The sequence below is a fragment of the Callospermophilus lateralis genome, chromosome 18 (assembly GCF_048772815.1).
Source record: "Callospermophilus lateralis isolate mCalLat2 chromosome 18, mCalLat2.hap1, whole genome shotgun sequence".
Lineage (NCBI taxonomy): Eukaryota > Metazoa > Chordata > Mammalia > Rodentia > Sciuridae > Callospermophilus > Callospermophilus lateralis.
Window position 1 is genome coordinate 33,160,198 of NC_135322.1, and position 15,866 is coordinate 33,176,063.

General features: G+C 50.3%; 1 protein-coding gene across 2 annotated transcripts in view; it reads right to left on the reverse strand.

Moving 5' to 3' along the window:
- Positions 1-9,844: 9,844 nt before the first annotated feature.
- The window catches only part of N4bp1 (NEDD4 binding protein 1), a 53,449-nt gene continuing 47,427 nt past the window's right edge, over positions 9,845-15,866 (reverse strand). For both annotated transcript variants that reach the window (XM_076839603.2, XM_076839602.2), the window contains one exon: positions 9,845-14,913. In XM_076839603.2, the coding sequence (XP_076695718.1) occupies positions 14,556-14,913 (358 nt within the window). In that variant the 3' untranslated portion in view covers positions 9,845-14,555. The remainder of the gene's footprint in view (positions 14,914-15,866) is intronic.

Genomic DNA, 15,866 nt, shown 5'->3' on the forward strand with positions numbered 1-15,866 from the left:
TCTGGATGGGTCCCGGTATGAACTGGCTGGGTAGCTTGGCAGAGCCCTTGGGTAAGGGAGAGACCTGTCCCTCTCCTCCCACTTCATGTCCTAATTTTTCTTTATTCTCATTTTCTCGTGAACCCATTGGCATGTGTATAGGACCATGGAACAAGACTTACATCTTGCAATTCTTAAAACAGCTGCTGTGACCATAGGACATTTGAGAAGTCATGATGGAAGCCAGCTAGCCATCCATTCCACTGTACCCTGATGGCTGAGGCCAAGCTTCTGCTGTCATTGCTGAAACCCTGCCCATCCAAGCTGGGAAGACAAAGGCAGTGGTCTAGAACCAAAGGAGTACAGGTGCCCGGAGGCTCTGCCGGCAGATGGATGAACGCAGTTGTGCAGGTGGGGGTTGGTTGAGGGCTGTGTCGGTGACTCACCTGATCGGCCAGGGCAGCGCTCCCTCCCTTGATCTGGGTGCCCAACATCCTTAGCTCTGATTTACACCTTCCTCCACAAATGCTGCTTGGAGGCCCTGCCAGCACTCTGTGTGGGTCACAAGCCACCATTCCACTCGTTGCTTTGACAACATGCATCTGGTAACTTCCCGTCGCTGGCACACACAAGTGCTTGGGAACTTACTGCACCTGGAGGGCCCTGGGCCCAGGTTTTCAGCAGTGACTCAGGGCTGAGCTGCCTATTTTCCTGGAGGCTTTTCTTGGAAAGGGATGGGCCCAGGTAGCTTTCTGCACCCCTTTCCCCTCTTCTAACACCCAGTGACTTTCCGGCCTTCTCAGGTGGGGCTTCCTGGCAGCCGCAGCTTGCCTGGACCTGCAGCCCTGGCAGCCTGGTGGAGGATCCTGGTGGAGGCATCTGAGGGCCGTGGAATCTCCAGCCTGTGCCTCCCTACAGACTCTCCAAATGTGGACACAAAAGGGCGCAGAGGCACAGATAAGAGTCCTTTCAAGCTGTGTCTGTCCTTGCACTTACCTTGTTTAGTTTTCCTTCCGTGGCCCTAACATGGTGACATCTTTTGTTTTCTTCCTTCCTTTTTTCTTTTCTTTTGTGTGGTTCTAGGACCAGGGTCCCACACATGCTAGACAAGTGCTCCATCCCTGAGCTGCACCCCCAGCCCAGGAGGTGGTGACCAGTCGTACACAGGGTAGAAACTGCTCAGACCAGGGGTGGACACTGTACATCTGAAAATCGGTCAGCCACCTAAGAAGGTCCTGGGGCAAATGACTGCCCTGTGGGATGGGATTAATTAAACTGTAAAGATTTGGACCAGACTGAAGAATGCGTGGGGCTTGGGCAGCTGAGAGCAGGAGGAGTTTACAGGAGATGAGAGATGCCACCAGAGATCCTGCTACTGCTACCCCATACCACCTTAGGATAAGACCTGCTATGGCTTAAGACTCAATGGGCCACAATGGTGCTTCCCCTCCATCACACCACCTCACCACGGCTCCTCTCTTGGCCACCATCTGTCCAATTCCACCTAAGTTCAATAATTTTGTTTCTGTCTTTTGTAAGTTTTATAATTTTACACTTAGACCTAGGATCCACTTTGGGTTAATTTTTGTATCTATATGGGTAGAGGTTCATTTTTAAATTTTGGTTTATGGATTTTATTAGTTTTCCATGCTGCATTTTCTAGGGGCTTGAAGCAACACATATCTATTATTTCACAGTTCTCGTGGGTCAGGAGTCTAGGGGCACCACTGAGCGGCATCCTCTTAGGCTCTCCCAGGCTGTAATCAGGGTGTCACCAGCCCGTGTCTCATCAGGAGGCATAGCTGCAAAGAATCTAATTCTAAGCTCTTTCAAGTCGTGGGCAGAATTCATTTCCCGGTAGCTGTAGGACTGAGGGCCTTGCTCTTTGCTGGCCCCGCTCAGCTCCTGCAGGTATGGTAGGTGGACTTAGCGCCCAGCACATCCAGCGAGGAGTCTGGGGCAGTCGGCAATGGAGACGAGACGGAGCCATAACCTATTGATCAAAAGCACGTCACTGGTCCTGCTCCCACACAAGGAGTGAATGCCAGGGGCAATGGGTATGGAGCCATCTAAGGCTGCCCTTTATGTGGACATACCATTTGTTGAACAAATCCTTTCTCCATTGAACAGTCTGTACGCTTTGGTACAAAGTCCATTTAACCATATTTGCATGCATCTATTCTTAGACATTGCCTTCTATTCCAATGATCTCTGTGTTCACCCTTTTGCCAATAATATGATGGCCTGATTACAGCAGGTTGTGTGTGTGTGTGTGTGTGTGTGTGTGTGTGTGTTACTGGGGACTGAACCTAGAGGTGCTCTAACACTGAGCTACATCCCCAGCCCTTTTTATTTTTTATTTGCTAAGTTACTGAGGCTGGCGGTGAGCCTGAGGATCCTCCTGCCTCACCCTTCCAATCGCTAGAATTATAGGCGTGTGCCACTCCACCCAGAGATTACTCTAATTTTATACCAAGTCTAGAGAACAGATAGTGTGAGTCCTCCAACTTGATTGTTCTTTTCCAAAATTATTTTTGGATATTCTAGGTCCTTTGCTGTTCCATATATATTTTAGAATCAACTTGAAAGTTTTTACCAAAAATCCTGCTGGAATATTGATAGGAGTTGCTCTGAATCTATATAAGTAGTTAAAAAAAAAAAAAAAAAAAAAAAAAAAAACCCAAAACTGAGCCAAGATTGAAAAATGGATTTGAGCCAGGAGTGGGTGGCCCATGCCTGTAATCCCAGTGGCTCGGGAGGTTGAGTTCAAAGCCAGCCTCAGCAAAAGTGAGGTGCTAAGCAACTCAGTGAGACCCTGTCTCTAAATAAAATACAAAATAGGGCTGGGGGTGTGGCTCAGGGGATTGAGTGTCCCTGAGTTCAATGCCCAGTACTCTCCTTCCAAAAAAGAAAAATGGATTTGAGGCTGGGAATGTGGGTCAGGGGTAGAGGGGAACTCATGCGTACATACACAAATAGCAATAATTTTTTAAAAACCCGACTTGAATTTACATTTTTAAAACTCCAGATTTCTAGGTTTTCTTGAAGCTTGGGAGGATGCAGTGCCACAGGCCAGCCAGCTGCGCTCCTCCCCTGCCAAGACGGCCTGCCTTGTGCTCAGTGGCCGGAGCACCGTCCCCACCCTGGGACTCTGCAGGGCACCTCCCGGGCACTGGAGGGTGGTTCTGCCAGGTCCCCTGCTCTGATGCTGGGGCAGGGTGCTCTCACTCCCACTTTTCACAGTTAACATTTGCTCCGAGGGCTTCCCAGACCTAAGCGGGGAGGGGACTCTGGGCTTTGCATCTTGTGGCTCCCTGTGCTTTTCCTTCTCAGTCCCTGCCCAGGAGTGACGGGCTCGTGGGCAGGACCAGCTGTTGGATCCCTCTCTCTCTCCCAGGGGGCTCCGGGAGGTGGGGTCTTGCCTTCCAGCACTGCTATCTGCCCAATGCTGACCACAGCAAAACTGATGGAAGTTGTGACAGGCAGGTGACAGAAGCCGCAGCTCCACTTGGCAGGGAGCTCACAGCTGTGTGCTCCCTCTGCCTGTGTGTGGAAGCTGCCAAAAAAAAAAAAAAAAAAATGATGACTGAACAGAGGAACGTCATGATCTGCCACAGTTGAAGTTCCCCCGCCCCTGGAGACCTCCTAGAAGCGGGGTCTTGGATCTGACCCTGGGGAACCCTTTGCTAAATCTAAACCTCACACTGCTTGGCATCTGGGGGCTCACAGTTGTTCAGTCTAATAGCAGCATGGGGACTTTCTGGGACACTGACATTCAGAAAGGGGAAGGGTTGAGCCTAAGGCAATCCCCAGCAGAGTTGGGACAGGCCTGGGGTGCCCTTGACCTGAGAAGAGCTGGGCTCGTGGGCAGCAGGGGGAGGGACTTCCAGTGACCTACAATCACCCTCCAGAGAGCAGCAGGCATTGCTGGGGCCTGAAAGCACGAGTTTCCACTCTGGACAGATGGTTGCAATTACCCAGCGCGGGGAGAGGCAGGCGAGGAACAAGCACACTCGTTCAGAGAGGGCGCAGCAGAGGGGCCCCCGGAATGCAGGACAGCTGGACGCAATTCGTTCAAGGTTCCAACCTAAAAAAAATAAAATAAAATAGCCTTCTTTTGCTGCTCTGCTCTGGTCCACTAACTGGGCATATGGTTCTAAAATGTCACACAATTTTTTATAAACAAAAAAAAATGTGCTTTTTTTTTTTTCTTTGAAAGTGATGCCTGTTTGGCTTTCTGCACATGGGCTCCTGGAGGTTCCCCCTGGGGCCCCCTTGGCGGGAAAGTCCCAGCCCTAGGGGAGATGGGACCCCCACCCCCACCCCGGGACTTGGCGGTTCTGAACATGGCAAAGACTGAGGGTGATGATCTCTCTCTCGGCCTGGTGTCCTGCGTAGGAGCCCTGGACCCCTGACTTCCTGCTGTGTTTCCTTTTTGCTTTTTAAAAAGGGGTCCTGGTTTGTCCACTCGGCAGGAAGGCAGAGGAAGCCTTTTTCCAACCTGTTAGAAGTCGGGGTGGCCGTTACCTTGATGGGGGTGGGGATAGAGGGCAGGGGGCGTGCTGGGAAGTTAAAATGTTCTTTTCTTCTGGTGCTGGTGAGGCTGTGGGCTCCCTGTGTGAAGAAGACTCAGCACGCTGCATGTTTGTGATCTGTGTACTCGTCTGCATGTCAATTACATTTCAAAAAAAATTGAAAAGAAAAAAGGAACTAGCCCCCACCTTGATTGTATAGGGTTTGCCAGATACACGTTGACAATGACTTTATCTGGTCAAACAGAGTGACCAAGAGTAAAAATGGGGAAAACCAAGACTCAGAGCAGTTAAGAACTCTCTGGAGTAGAGGATTTATATTGTCATAAATGAATAATGAATGAATCTTTGCTCCTAAAAAATCTAACAGTTTTTGTTTTTGTTTTTGCTTTTTCCTAACAAGGAACCAGATGCATTTTCTTGGTACCAGAGAAGATCATGGACATTGCAGTTACAGGTGGCAGGAATGACTGACCCAAGGAGGATGGGACAAATGGAGACCCAAGCCACAGCCCGCTGCTGAGGAGACAGCCCGTTTCGGGGGCTTTGGGGAGATCCATCTCCGATCATTTAGTCCCAGGTAATGGTTGCCAATCTTGGGCCGTCACATGCTGCTGACAGGTTGGGCTCCCCGAACTGATGCTTTGGAGCTCAGCTGTGCAGACGAGGCCCCCATCCCTACACCACCAACCCCTCAATATGCCACGGGTTGAGCTGGTTTGGCTGGAAACCCAGGCTGCCCTTCTGTTCCAGAGGAGTCAGAGGGCTGGATCAGGAGTGCTCTCCAAGATGCAGAAAGACAGGCTCTGGAAGGGTGTTTCCAAAAAGCAGAATGCAAACCCTGCTGGCCTCCCACTGAGGCCCCCCGCCCAGGGACAGAAGGCAGACATCCTTCAGAACACAGGCAGGCCCTCTTCCTTGACCTCTCCAGCCTCAGAAAACTCCTGAGTCTCTGGAAAGCTCCCACACCGTGGCCTTCCTTCCCACACGCTGGCTGCCCTGCCAGGACTCTCATCCATGGCCCTGCTCACCCAGCTGAACGTTTTTTTTTTTTTTTTTTTTTTTTTGGTACTAGGGATCCAGCTGGACTCTTGCCCATTCACCCCATTTACTCTTCAGTCCCTGGTCTCCGTGCCTAGCCTCCCACAGGGTGTGCCCCACCAGACACCTGAGAATAGTGAATGAATGAGAGAATGAATGCGCCCCCCCCGCCCCCCCCCGCCCCATGTGGTTTCCTGAACAATTCAGGGGAGGGAAAGAGTGCGTTCTCTAAATGTGGAGACCTGGATACAGGTCTTGACTTTGCTGACCACAAATGGCTCTTGTGAGATAACCATTTCTACCTTCCCCACTGGGCTGTTGTGGAGGTGGACTCAAATAGGAAGTTGGTGAGCAGCTCTAGAGGGACTGAGGGGTCCCTGGGGGTGGGGAACCTGACACCAGACAGATGGGGCCTGAATCTCCAGTCTTGAAGGTGGCTGGGGAGCTGGAGTAGGGTCAAGGAACATGTCTTAAAGTCATTTCACATTGGGGCCGATTCTCAGCCCTGGTCCTGGCCCCAGGCTGTAGATTTTCCTTGTGGTCACCTGTAACAGGGACAAGGGTACCAAGCCTCCAGGATGGTTCAGGCCTCAAGGTAGCAAAATAATCCAAGCTTGCTAGAATGTTGGAGTGGACACTACTACTCTGCAGACACCCACTTCTGTGGTGGTCAAGGATCTCCCGGTGCCCTCAGAGCCAGGGGTCTAGGACGAATGCGTGACGTCACTCTCCCCATCCCACCTCTGCAGGTATGTGATGGTCCCAGCCTCAGGGACACACCCAGAGGCATCTGACAATGGGAAAACTCTCCTAGGGAAAAGACACCCCATCTGGGGAGGCAGTGGAAAGAACAGGTGGGAATAAGATCTGGATTCCAGTGTCGCCTCACCTAACTGCCTGTGGTTGTAGGCAACTCAAGCCATCAGGGCCTCTGTACAAACTATGAAATAATTATCTACTTGGAAACCTTCTCCTGCCCTTCTCCAGAGTGGGGGAGACACCTCCCCACAGCGCCCCAGGACTCCAGGCCTGTAGTGGCTGCTGTCTGCGGGGTAGGGTATGGTGGGGCACTTTGAAGGCTCTGGTTTGATGGAAAAAAGTCTGTGTGCTCAGCAGATGCCAGCTACTTCCCTCCTTCAGAGATTGTCCCCAGATATCATTAGAGTTGGCTTCTTTCAGAAAGTGAGGACACACAGCTGGACCAGGCACTGTGGAAAGAAAGCGGGGAGCTGGGAAGGTCCTTGGGCTCCCCGCTGTGATCTGCTTCTGCAAGGTCTTGGATTTGAAAAGGACCAAAGAACGGATGAGGCCTTTAGGGATGGCTGTGGAGCCTTCTGCATTCTAAGGAATGACAGACTTTCCAGGTGCAAAGGCGCCTTCCTAATGATGGGACATCAGCAAAGGGAGGGACTCTCCTGGGGCACAGGCCCATGGCTTGGGGTTCAGTTTGGGTTGCCACGGTTCTTTAGTGGAGCAGTGGTTCTCCACCTTGAGGACACACTGGTATAAGTGGGGACTGACAGAAAAGATGGACAGATGTGAGGTTTAGATGGCACTGGGCTGTGGCAGGGGCTGGGCTTGAATACTGGAAAAGCTCTCCTGGCAGTGACTCAAGTAGGAAGGACTGAAAACCATCAGCTTTAGGAACAGTGCCATCAATTTCATCAACAGATGAGGAAACTGTGGCCTTGGAAGGCTGAATAACTTTCTCAAGGTCACTCAGCCCTAGGTATCAGAGCAAGGCCCACGTGCTCAACCCAGGCGTTGGATAAGCCTTCAGAACAAGGGCCATTCTGGCTCTTTCCTCCCATCCCCAGCACTGTCCCCTGCACATGTCTGCTCCAGGACTGCTCAAGAACAGAGGGGTGGGGGGAGGAATTATAGAGGGGCCAGGAAAGCAGAAGCCTCCAGAGAGAAGTGGGTGTTTGGGACCCCAGCCCTACCTCCGTCGCTTACTGATTGGACCTCAGTTTCCCTAGCCAAGCAACAGGAATGAGCAGCATGCCCAGCCCTGTTCAGAGGTGTGGGGCGCTTGTGAGGCCAGGGGACCTGCCGCCTCAGGAGACAGTGGATGGGGATTCAGTGAGTAAAGCCACGTCCCTGGGGCCAGCTGCCGGAGGTCTTCTTCCTGCTGCCTTTTTTGGTGACTGAAACTCTAGACTGATCCGGGAGCCAGACAAGCGGGCAGACAAGCACATTCTTTCCTCAGGCTGCCTCCTCTGCTGGGGGCAGGGAGTGGGGAAGGGCAGGGCCTGCCCAGGCCTGACCCCAGCCTGGGTTTCAGACTGTGTGGCCCAGCAGGGCTCCCTGGGGACCAGGGGGGTAGTGGTTAAGGAAAGCCCCAAAGGCTGTGTGTAGTCTGTGGTTTGGAGTCCTGTGACTCTGGGCGCTAAAGCCACCAAGCTGGAGGCGGTGGGAGGGGGCTGATTCAAGCCCACTTGGCTTAAGTCTCCAGCACTTGCTGTGGAATTCTGCCCTGATTCTGGGCAAATCCCTGCCTATCCAACTTCAGACGCCCCCCATCCTGGCACCACAGGTGTCAAAAGAGGACTGGAACGAAAAAGGCTGCTGTGAGTTTTCAAAACCCATCAAGAGCCCGGTTACTGATCCTGTGTCCATAAATGAAGTGGAAGGTGGGCATGATGCCTGCTCGGCTTCCTCCTACCAGCTTCTGTAGCCCTGGTCAACTTTTTCTTTGTAAGAATGTGCTCTTGGCATTCTCCCACGGGAACAGGGTTGGACGGGCCCCATTGCTCAGGAAGGTGGGAGGCGGCTTCCTTCCTCAGCCTCCCTCAGCCAGCAGGCGGGCAACCTTGACCCAGGCCTGTCATGGCCCTCCATTCTTTTCACGAGGTGAAGGAGGGCCATCTTATACACCATCTGGCTGTAGAGTCCCCTCTGGAGGAAAAGAGACTGACCTTTTGGGGAGGTGGAAGGAATTTCGAGAACTCAAGTTCCTAGCCCTTCTATACTTTGGGTTTTCTCTGTACAAAGTGGAGATAACAGCCCACCCCAGAGCACTGCTTAAAGCATTAAGAAAAACCCATGTTTGGGGTACATGTGGGCGCTCAGCACTCAGCATGGGGAGCAGCATACCCGAACATGGCAACTCTGCCCACTGTCCTCTGATCTCTAGCAATGACACCTGAGGGGTGATCCTCACGCCAGCCCACTTTATGGAATAAAGGCCTTTCTAGGCCACAGATGGGCTTCCTGGGGCCCTGTTGAAGCTCTGAAAAACGTGCCGATACTAACCTGTGTGTCCTCATCCAGGTCCACTCTTGTGGTGGTGGGCGAGATCAGAGGACCACATCACACCCTGAAGATCTGTATCTGGGCTTTTGTCAGCACAGACGGGAGGGAGCCACGGCAGGCAGTTACGTGAGTGTCCACAGGAGTACATTCACCAATGGCTCTACGCCAGGCACCATTAAAGGTGCCTCAGAGGTCCCAACACACGTTCCTCCCAGGACCTTGAAGAAGGCTTATCTTAAGCTTATTTTACTGATGGGGTAAACTCAACGTGTACAGGGACGTCAAATTCCAAGACACCAGGCTGGTCTCTGCCCAGTTGATGAGCAAAGAATTTCATAACGGGGATTTAGAGCCCGGAGAGGAAGTGGATGTGAGCAGACAGTAGCAGGAAACAGGCTGCTCCACGGGGTGGGGGTGGGGGGCTCTCTTCTGAGGGGATGTGTACTCAGGAATTATAGGGCTCTGACATTTTCTGACTGGGGTGACCACCCCTAAATGCTGTATGGCACCTTTCTAAACAGAAGCCGGACCTCTCCCATTGAACGTGGACACGTGTTTTACTCAAGGTAGACTCTTGATTTCGGGGATGTAAGTCTGGTGTGAATTAGCAGAAAAGGAAATGTGTTAGAACACTGGGCATGGTGACATCTGAGGAAGGGCTTCCTTGATGAGAACCTGGAGCTCTCCATGCCAGGAATGTTTCTGCTTCCTTCCTCCCAAGGATCAGCCACTCCCATGGCAGACGTGGGCAAGGCATCCCATGGCTTTCACCAGCCGAGGGAAACCCTAAGGCACGACACTGGCTGGAGTGAAACTGGGAGTACCTGGTGCTGAGCATGTTGTCAGGCCCATGCCACCTGCCCAGGACGGTGTGCTGAAGCTCTGAAGAAAAGGGAGAATGGAGTGAGCCAGGCAGCGGCTCCCCTACGGCCCCATGCCTGCTGCAGCAGGGCAGTGGGTTCCTGGCCCCTATGAACACCACTTCTGAAGGTCCTCCCAGTACTGCTGCCGGATGTCGCAGTAAGAAGGCACCGTCCTCCAGTTCACTCGAGCAGACATTTATTGAGCACCTATCAAGTGCAAGGCACTGTGCTAGGTGCCACAGAAATACAAAGAGGGAGCACAGACGGTCCCTGCCCACGAGGAGCTCACAGTCTAGAGAGGGAGGTGACACGTACACAGTCAGCTGCAGCAACACCAGCCAGAGCCACACGTGCTGGAAGTGAGACACAAAGTGCTGTGGGGCCACAGAACACCATGGGGCTGCTTCTAGTCAGAGCACGGGCAAGGGTGGGCTTCTGAGGAGGAAGCCATCTGGAAGAAAGGCATTTCTAGCAGAGAAGAGGTACAACACAGGAGGAGCCCACAGGAACTGAGGAAATCTGTGTGGCTGGTACAGTACACAAAATGGACAATCAAGTATGGCCAGAAGGCAGACAGTCATGAATTCTAGGCCCACGGGCTCTGAACTTGGTGCTCTGGTTACAACATGGGAAATCACTGAAGAGTAAGAGGGTGGCCAGAGGGGGGTTTCTGGAAGATAAACCCGGAACACTGTGCATTCTGGAGAGGGGGGATCTAAAGAGGTAGGCTGAGCAGTCAGGAACCAATGCCCTTGGAGAGGGCTTGAGAGCGACTAAGAGGCAGTGGTAAGCAGAGGGCAACTTCACAGGGCCCTCAGAGAGAGTGCATGGGGAAAGAGAAAGAACAACAGATGCCAGACAAGGGTCTAGGGAGTTTGAGGATTCCACAGGGCTGGTGACAGGATAAGAATAGCTACCGAAGGAGAGTGGAGTTATAGAATAGTGACCCCTAAGGGTGAATGCAGTTTCTCAAAATGTGATCCATGGACCACCTAAATGGGAATCATCAGGGTGTGGTCCTAAAGCATCGGATTCCCAGGTTTTCCTCCACAGCCACTGAGTCTACACCTTGGGGTGGAGCCCAATAATCTGCACTTTTAACTTTCTTCAGTGCTGAGGATTGAACCCAGGGCCTCGTGCATGCTAGGAAAGCCTGATACCACTGAACTACATCTCCAGGAACAATCTGCTTTTTCAAGGAGAGCCTCATAGGTGGCCCAAAGGTTGAGAATCACCTCAACCTGTAAGACAAAGAGAATGTATTAAAGATTGGTCTTTAGGTAAAAGAAAAGGAATGAAGACTGTCTAAAAAGGGAAAATGTGGAAAACAAGGCCAATGGTATCAGATGTTGGGTGGTTGAGTGTACATATCAAGATGAAGAACTGAGAAGAGGCCTCTGGACTTTCAATCTCGTAGCCCTGGAGGTTCTTCCTGGACTACTTTCGAGTGATGGAGCAGAAACAAAGTTTGCAACCCAGGATTAGAGAATGGGAAGTTGAGAGAAGCATCAGCAAGGAATGAACATGACGCCTCAGACACACCAGGCTATTTAGTTTAATCTAAAGGATCAGAAAAACGTGGAGAATAATGGGGAGGTAGATAATAAAAACAGAAGTTGGGGAAAAAAAAGAAATGGAGGTAAGCAGAGTAACTGAACAAATTAGGATTGTTCAGAGACACTGGAGGAAAGCACAGGTGAGAATGAGGAAGCACTGATGAGAGATGGAGGTGAGAAGAGATTCCCAATGGAAGACCACACCCCAGAAGTGAGGGGCGCAGACTGGGATCCGAGGTGGGCTAGTGCCTGGAATGACTGCCCGCTTGGGGGGAGCCATGGGGATCAGAAGAGCATTATGGAGAGCTGGGTTTCCATGTGTACACCATTGAGTCCTCCTTCACATTCCACAAATGCCACAACAAGTCTACAAAAGTGACTCTATTCCAAAAGCTGCACCCTGGCAAGAGTCCCTGGCAACAGGGCTGAGCCTGTTCAACAATGCTGGCCCTTCACCAAGGATGGCCGATGCGCACTTGATACTCCCGACTGGCAGACTTTAGGGTCTCAACACATGCCATTTGACAGATTGTCTTTTTTACTCCCAGAGATGGTATCTGGGGCCTAGGAGAAAATACAGGGCCAGGAATCAGTCAGCTCCACCAGCTACTTGGGCTTTGACCTGGACAATCGTTCTGAGCATCAGACACTTTGTGGGCTGAATGAGAGACATACTCTGCCCCACCAGCCACCTTGCATAAATGCCATGACACACAGAAGGCAGAGCCACTCCATGTAAAAGCAAGAAGGAATTAATTACAAGGAAGTGCTCCTGCTGGCACTCCTAAAGTCACGGGTGGGAGAAATCTACACAGGAGGTAGAGCATCTACAAGTCTCTAAGCAACAGAACCCAGTTGAGAGGAAGTGGCTAACAGGTCATGAGCTTTCTTTAATGGTTTGATACTGGTTTTCTTAATGGGGTTTTAAATATTTAACTTAAATAAGCATGATTAATTTCAGAAAAACAAACATGAATTATATTTCATGTTATAATTTACAATATAATGCATTTCAGTACTCTTCCCACTTTCTCTTCTCCCCTTCCATATTCAAGAAAAGGGAAGAGGGTATGTAGATCTCTCAGAAATAATACTAAGTCCCTGTGGCAAACATCTATAATCCCAGCTATCAGGGAGGTTGAGGCAGGAGAATCAAAAGTATGAGGACTGCCTGGGAAATTTAGCAAAATCGCTCTCAAAAAGGGCTGGGGATGTAGCCAAGTGGTACAGCACTTGCCTAGTGTGTTCGAGACCCTGGGGGGTGGGGAAAGTCCGGGAGAGTGGTACGTGCCTATAATCCCAGCGACTCAGGATGCTGAGGCAGAAGGATCACAAGTTTGAAGCCATCCTCGACAACTTAGCAAGACCCTGTCTCAAAAACAAATAAGGACTGGGAATGTACATTGGTACAGAGTGCCTCTGGGTTATCTTCAGTATCCTCACCCACCCAAAAAGAAAAACCCAATGTCAAGAACACAAAGGCTTACAGAACTCAAAGGTCAAGTTCAAATTGCTTCTAGAGCCTAGAAAATTCATGACCCTCTCAGCCTAGCCAACTCCACCTGACATTAGCGGAAGCTTAGCCCTGGCAATCGAGATGAGTCTCCTGTGTCACTTTTCTAACATGGAAGAGAAATAAAGGGTTGGTGACATGTTGGACTAAATCCTGAGCCTGGAGGTAAGAGTCAACAGCTGGCCTCAGCCCTCCCACCTCTGCTGTGCTTCTGGAAACAACCAGCTGTGAAGCTGAGGCATAGGTGACTGTGACTAAAGTCACCTCCCTGGCTCACTTCAAGTCTCCTGCCTCTACTTCCACAGCTGGCTGAATTGGCAATCTGTCCAAAGTGACAGTTGACAACTACTTTTGCATTATGAGGCACTGTCAAGGCATCTGGGCAAAAACATGATTGAAATACAAGTCTGGCCACCTGGAGGGTTCTGGGTTCCTCTCTTGAAGAATGCCACCCACCCAGGTCCCACACCATGAACACCAGCAGCAAGCCCTCAGCCACTATTTCTGGGTGGAAGAGAGACATGAGCTATAGGCTGGACATGAAACTGACTGAGAGCAGCCCAGGGAGAATGCAGATATAAGACAAAGCCCTTTGAAGGTCCAGTAATAGTAAAGATGTTAAGAATTACACCAGAAAGGAATTTCACTGACAATTTTGAGCGACACTGAAAACAGACAATACTAAGATAAATTAGCTCTGGGAAAGACTCACAGGAAGAGCTGCTAGCAGGATACCAAAGAGAAGAACACATAAAAATAAACTGAGGGGCTCTGGGCCCCACAGAGGCTACTAATGCTATTTATTGGCTGGGGTCATTCTCGAGAATAGAAACTTTTTTGGCAAAGCTATACAAACTCCACATGTTCTTCCATGGTTAGGGCCAAAACCTGGCCACAAATATTGGGTCCTTCAATAAACATCTCAGACCCTGGTGAGGTCTTCTGAGGCTAAGACAAGACTTTGAGAGCCAAGTAGGTGTATGCAGGCCCAGGTGAGGTGAGTGTGTCACGGCACTGGGTGAGCAGTCTGCCCCTGCCTGGCTGCTCTGTGGCAGTGGCTGTGGGCATGTCCTGACAGTGAGCACTCTGGGCCTCAGCTGCTTCCTCTGTAGGGTGGAAAGGGAAGAAAGGCGAGACCACACTAGCTCTCAAGCTTCTTCTAGCCCCAATATTCTGTGAGTCTAACTTTGCCCTGGTCATAAACAATGGCTAGGCACAAAGTGCCATCTAGTGGCACCACTTGTCCACTCTCACAAATGGCTCCAACGAAAGACCCCGTAGGAGGAAACCAACCCCAACTCCCTGGGGAGGGCAGAGGCGGCAGGAGAGGGGAGCACACTCCATGTTAGTGGACAGGATATATTCACCTCAAGAAAATATACTTTAAGAGGTCTTGCTTTCCTTAAGAAAGCAACTCTTTTTATTTAGAAATGCTAATCATATCCATTTGTCAATATCTTTAGATTTAAGGAAAATAGTTTAAAAAACATAAAAATGTAAATACACTCAAGAGTAACTGCTATTAAACAGTTCTGAACAGGCAGAAAATGTAGACTTTCCTTTTACAGAAAATGTTAAATCTGTAATAGCAGCATAATTTATATATAGAAAAAAGCTGGTTTTGAAAACCCAGATTTTTTTATACACAAAACATCTTTTTTTTTTTTTCCTTTTCTTTTTTTCTCTTTCTCTATATACTACAACAATGTTTACACTAGGAAACAGGTTTTGTCACATTATGGTACTTCCCATCACGTATAGCCATTAGCTCAAGTCTGATCCCTCGGCCATGAGCTCAAGCTTCTCAGCACAGTCTTCAATCTAACACCATGGCAGAAAGCGCATTTAGATCTTTCATGTATGGATGGGCTACCAAGATCTGGTCAATTTTCAGTCTTTGCTCAGAATCAGGAAAGATCTTCAGCAGGGCTTCCCTTAGCTCGCTGGTTTCTGCAGAAGACCTCTGTGCTGGCATGGGCAGGTTCTGCGGGACACTGGGCAGGTTTGGCAGGAGCGGAAAGTGGGACTGCTGAGGAAGCCAGTGGCTTGGAGAGGCTCCCTGAATCCGGCCTGGAGGCTGGTGGCTGGTGCTGGCTGCCTGGGTGCCAGGAATCCTGAAGCTGGGGTCAAACATGCCCACGTTCGGCAGGGCGTTGAGCAGGGGTTGCATATCTCTGTGAATGAAGCGAGTCTTGGTGAGAGCAGTTACGACATAAACAAGAAACCCCTCTAAAGCATGTGCTGCTGATCCAAACCCTGATCCTTAAGATGCCACTCTCTGGTTAATAGGAAAGATACCAGACTGCCATGGAGGCAGTGATATCAGCAACTACAGGGGAGCCCCGGGGATTCCACTGATACCCAGCTCTAGACTGGTAAGGACAGGGGATGAGCTAGATTTGCCCCAGGCCCGCTGTCTGAGGGCTGACCTTATCTACCTGTTTGGGCAGTAAACCAGTGTATTCGTGGGAGAATTTTTTAAAAAGTAGGGACCTTAGTGTCCTTCTATTCTGGAGGGTATGATTCTGAATTAGAAAAAGGAGTCCCTTTGGGTAGAAAGGTAGCCACCTCAGGCTCATGGTTCCCCCTCCCCACCAAAATAACAGGTGAGACACTACAATGGTGCCCACAATCTGATGCAGATGGATATAGGGGAATGTGGGGATACAGAGAGGGCATCTGTATTGTTTCAAAATCTTCCACCTGACACTGGCTTGCAGTTTAGAAATGGGACTGGCTCAACAGTTTTCCTAATTTCAAAAACTCAAATAACTTAAAAAGTAGTCCCTTCGGGAAGGAAGAGACTATCAATTACTTACCACCTTTACAAAGAATCATTGGGTAAGAGATAAAAGGGCACAATGAGGAAGCAGAGAGAACTCTCCCTCTGTTCAGTCTGAACCACAGGCCCTGGACTCACACACAGGTCTTAGGGCAGGGGGTAGTGAGATGGGCTGACATGCAGCAGGTGTTAGAAATGGCTGCCATCCTCCTGTTGTGGGAAGAGAGCATGACCCTTGGGAACTAAGCCCTCATTTGCATAATAAAACCTCTCAAACCTCTCAAAGAGAAATGATCCATCAGGGTACTTAAACTGTGCTGGTCTCCGTAGGAGATAATACCTCTG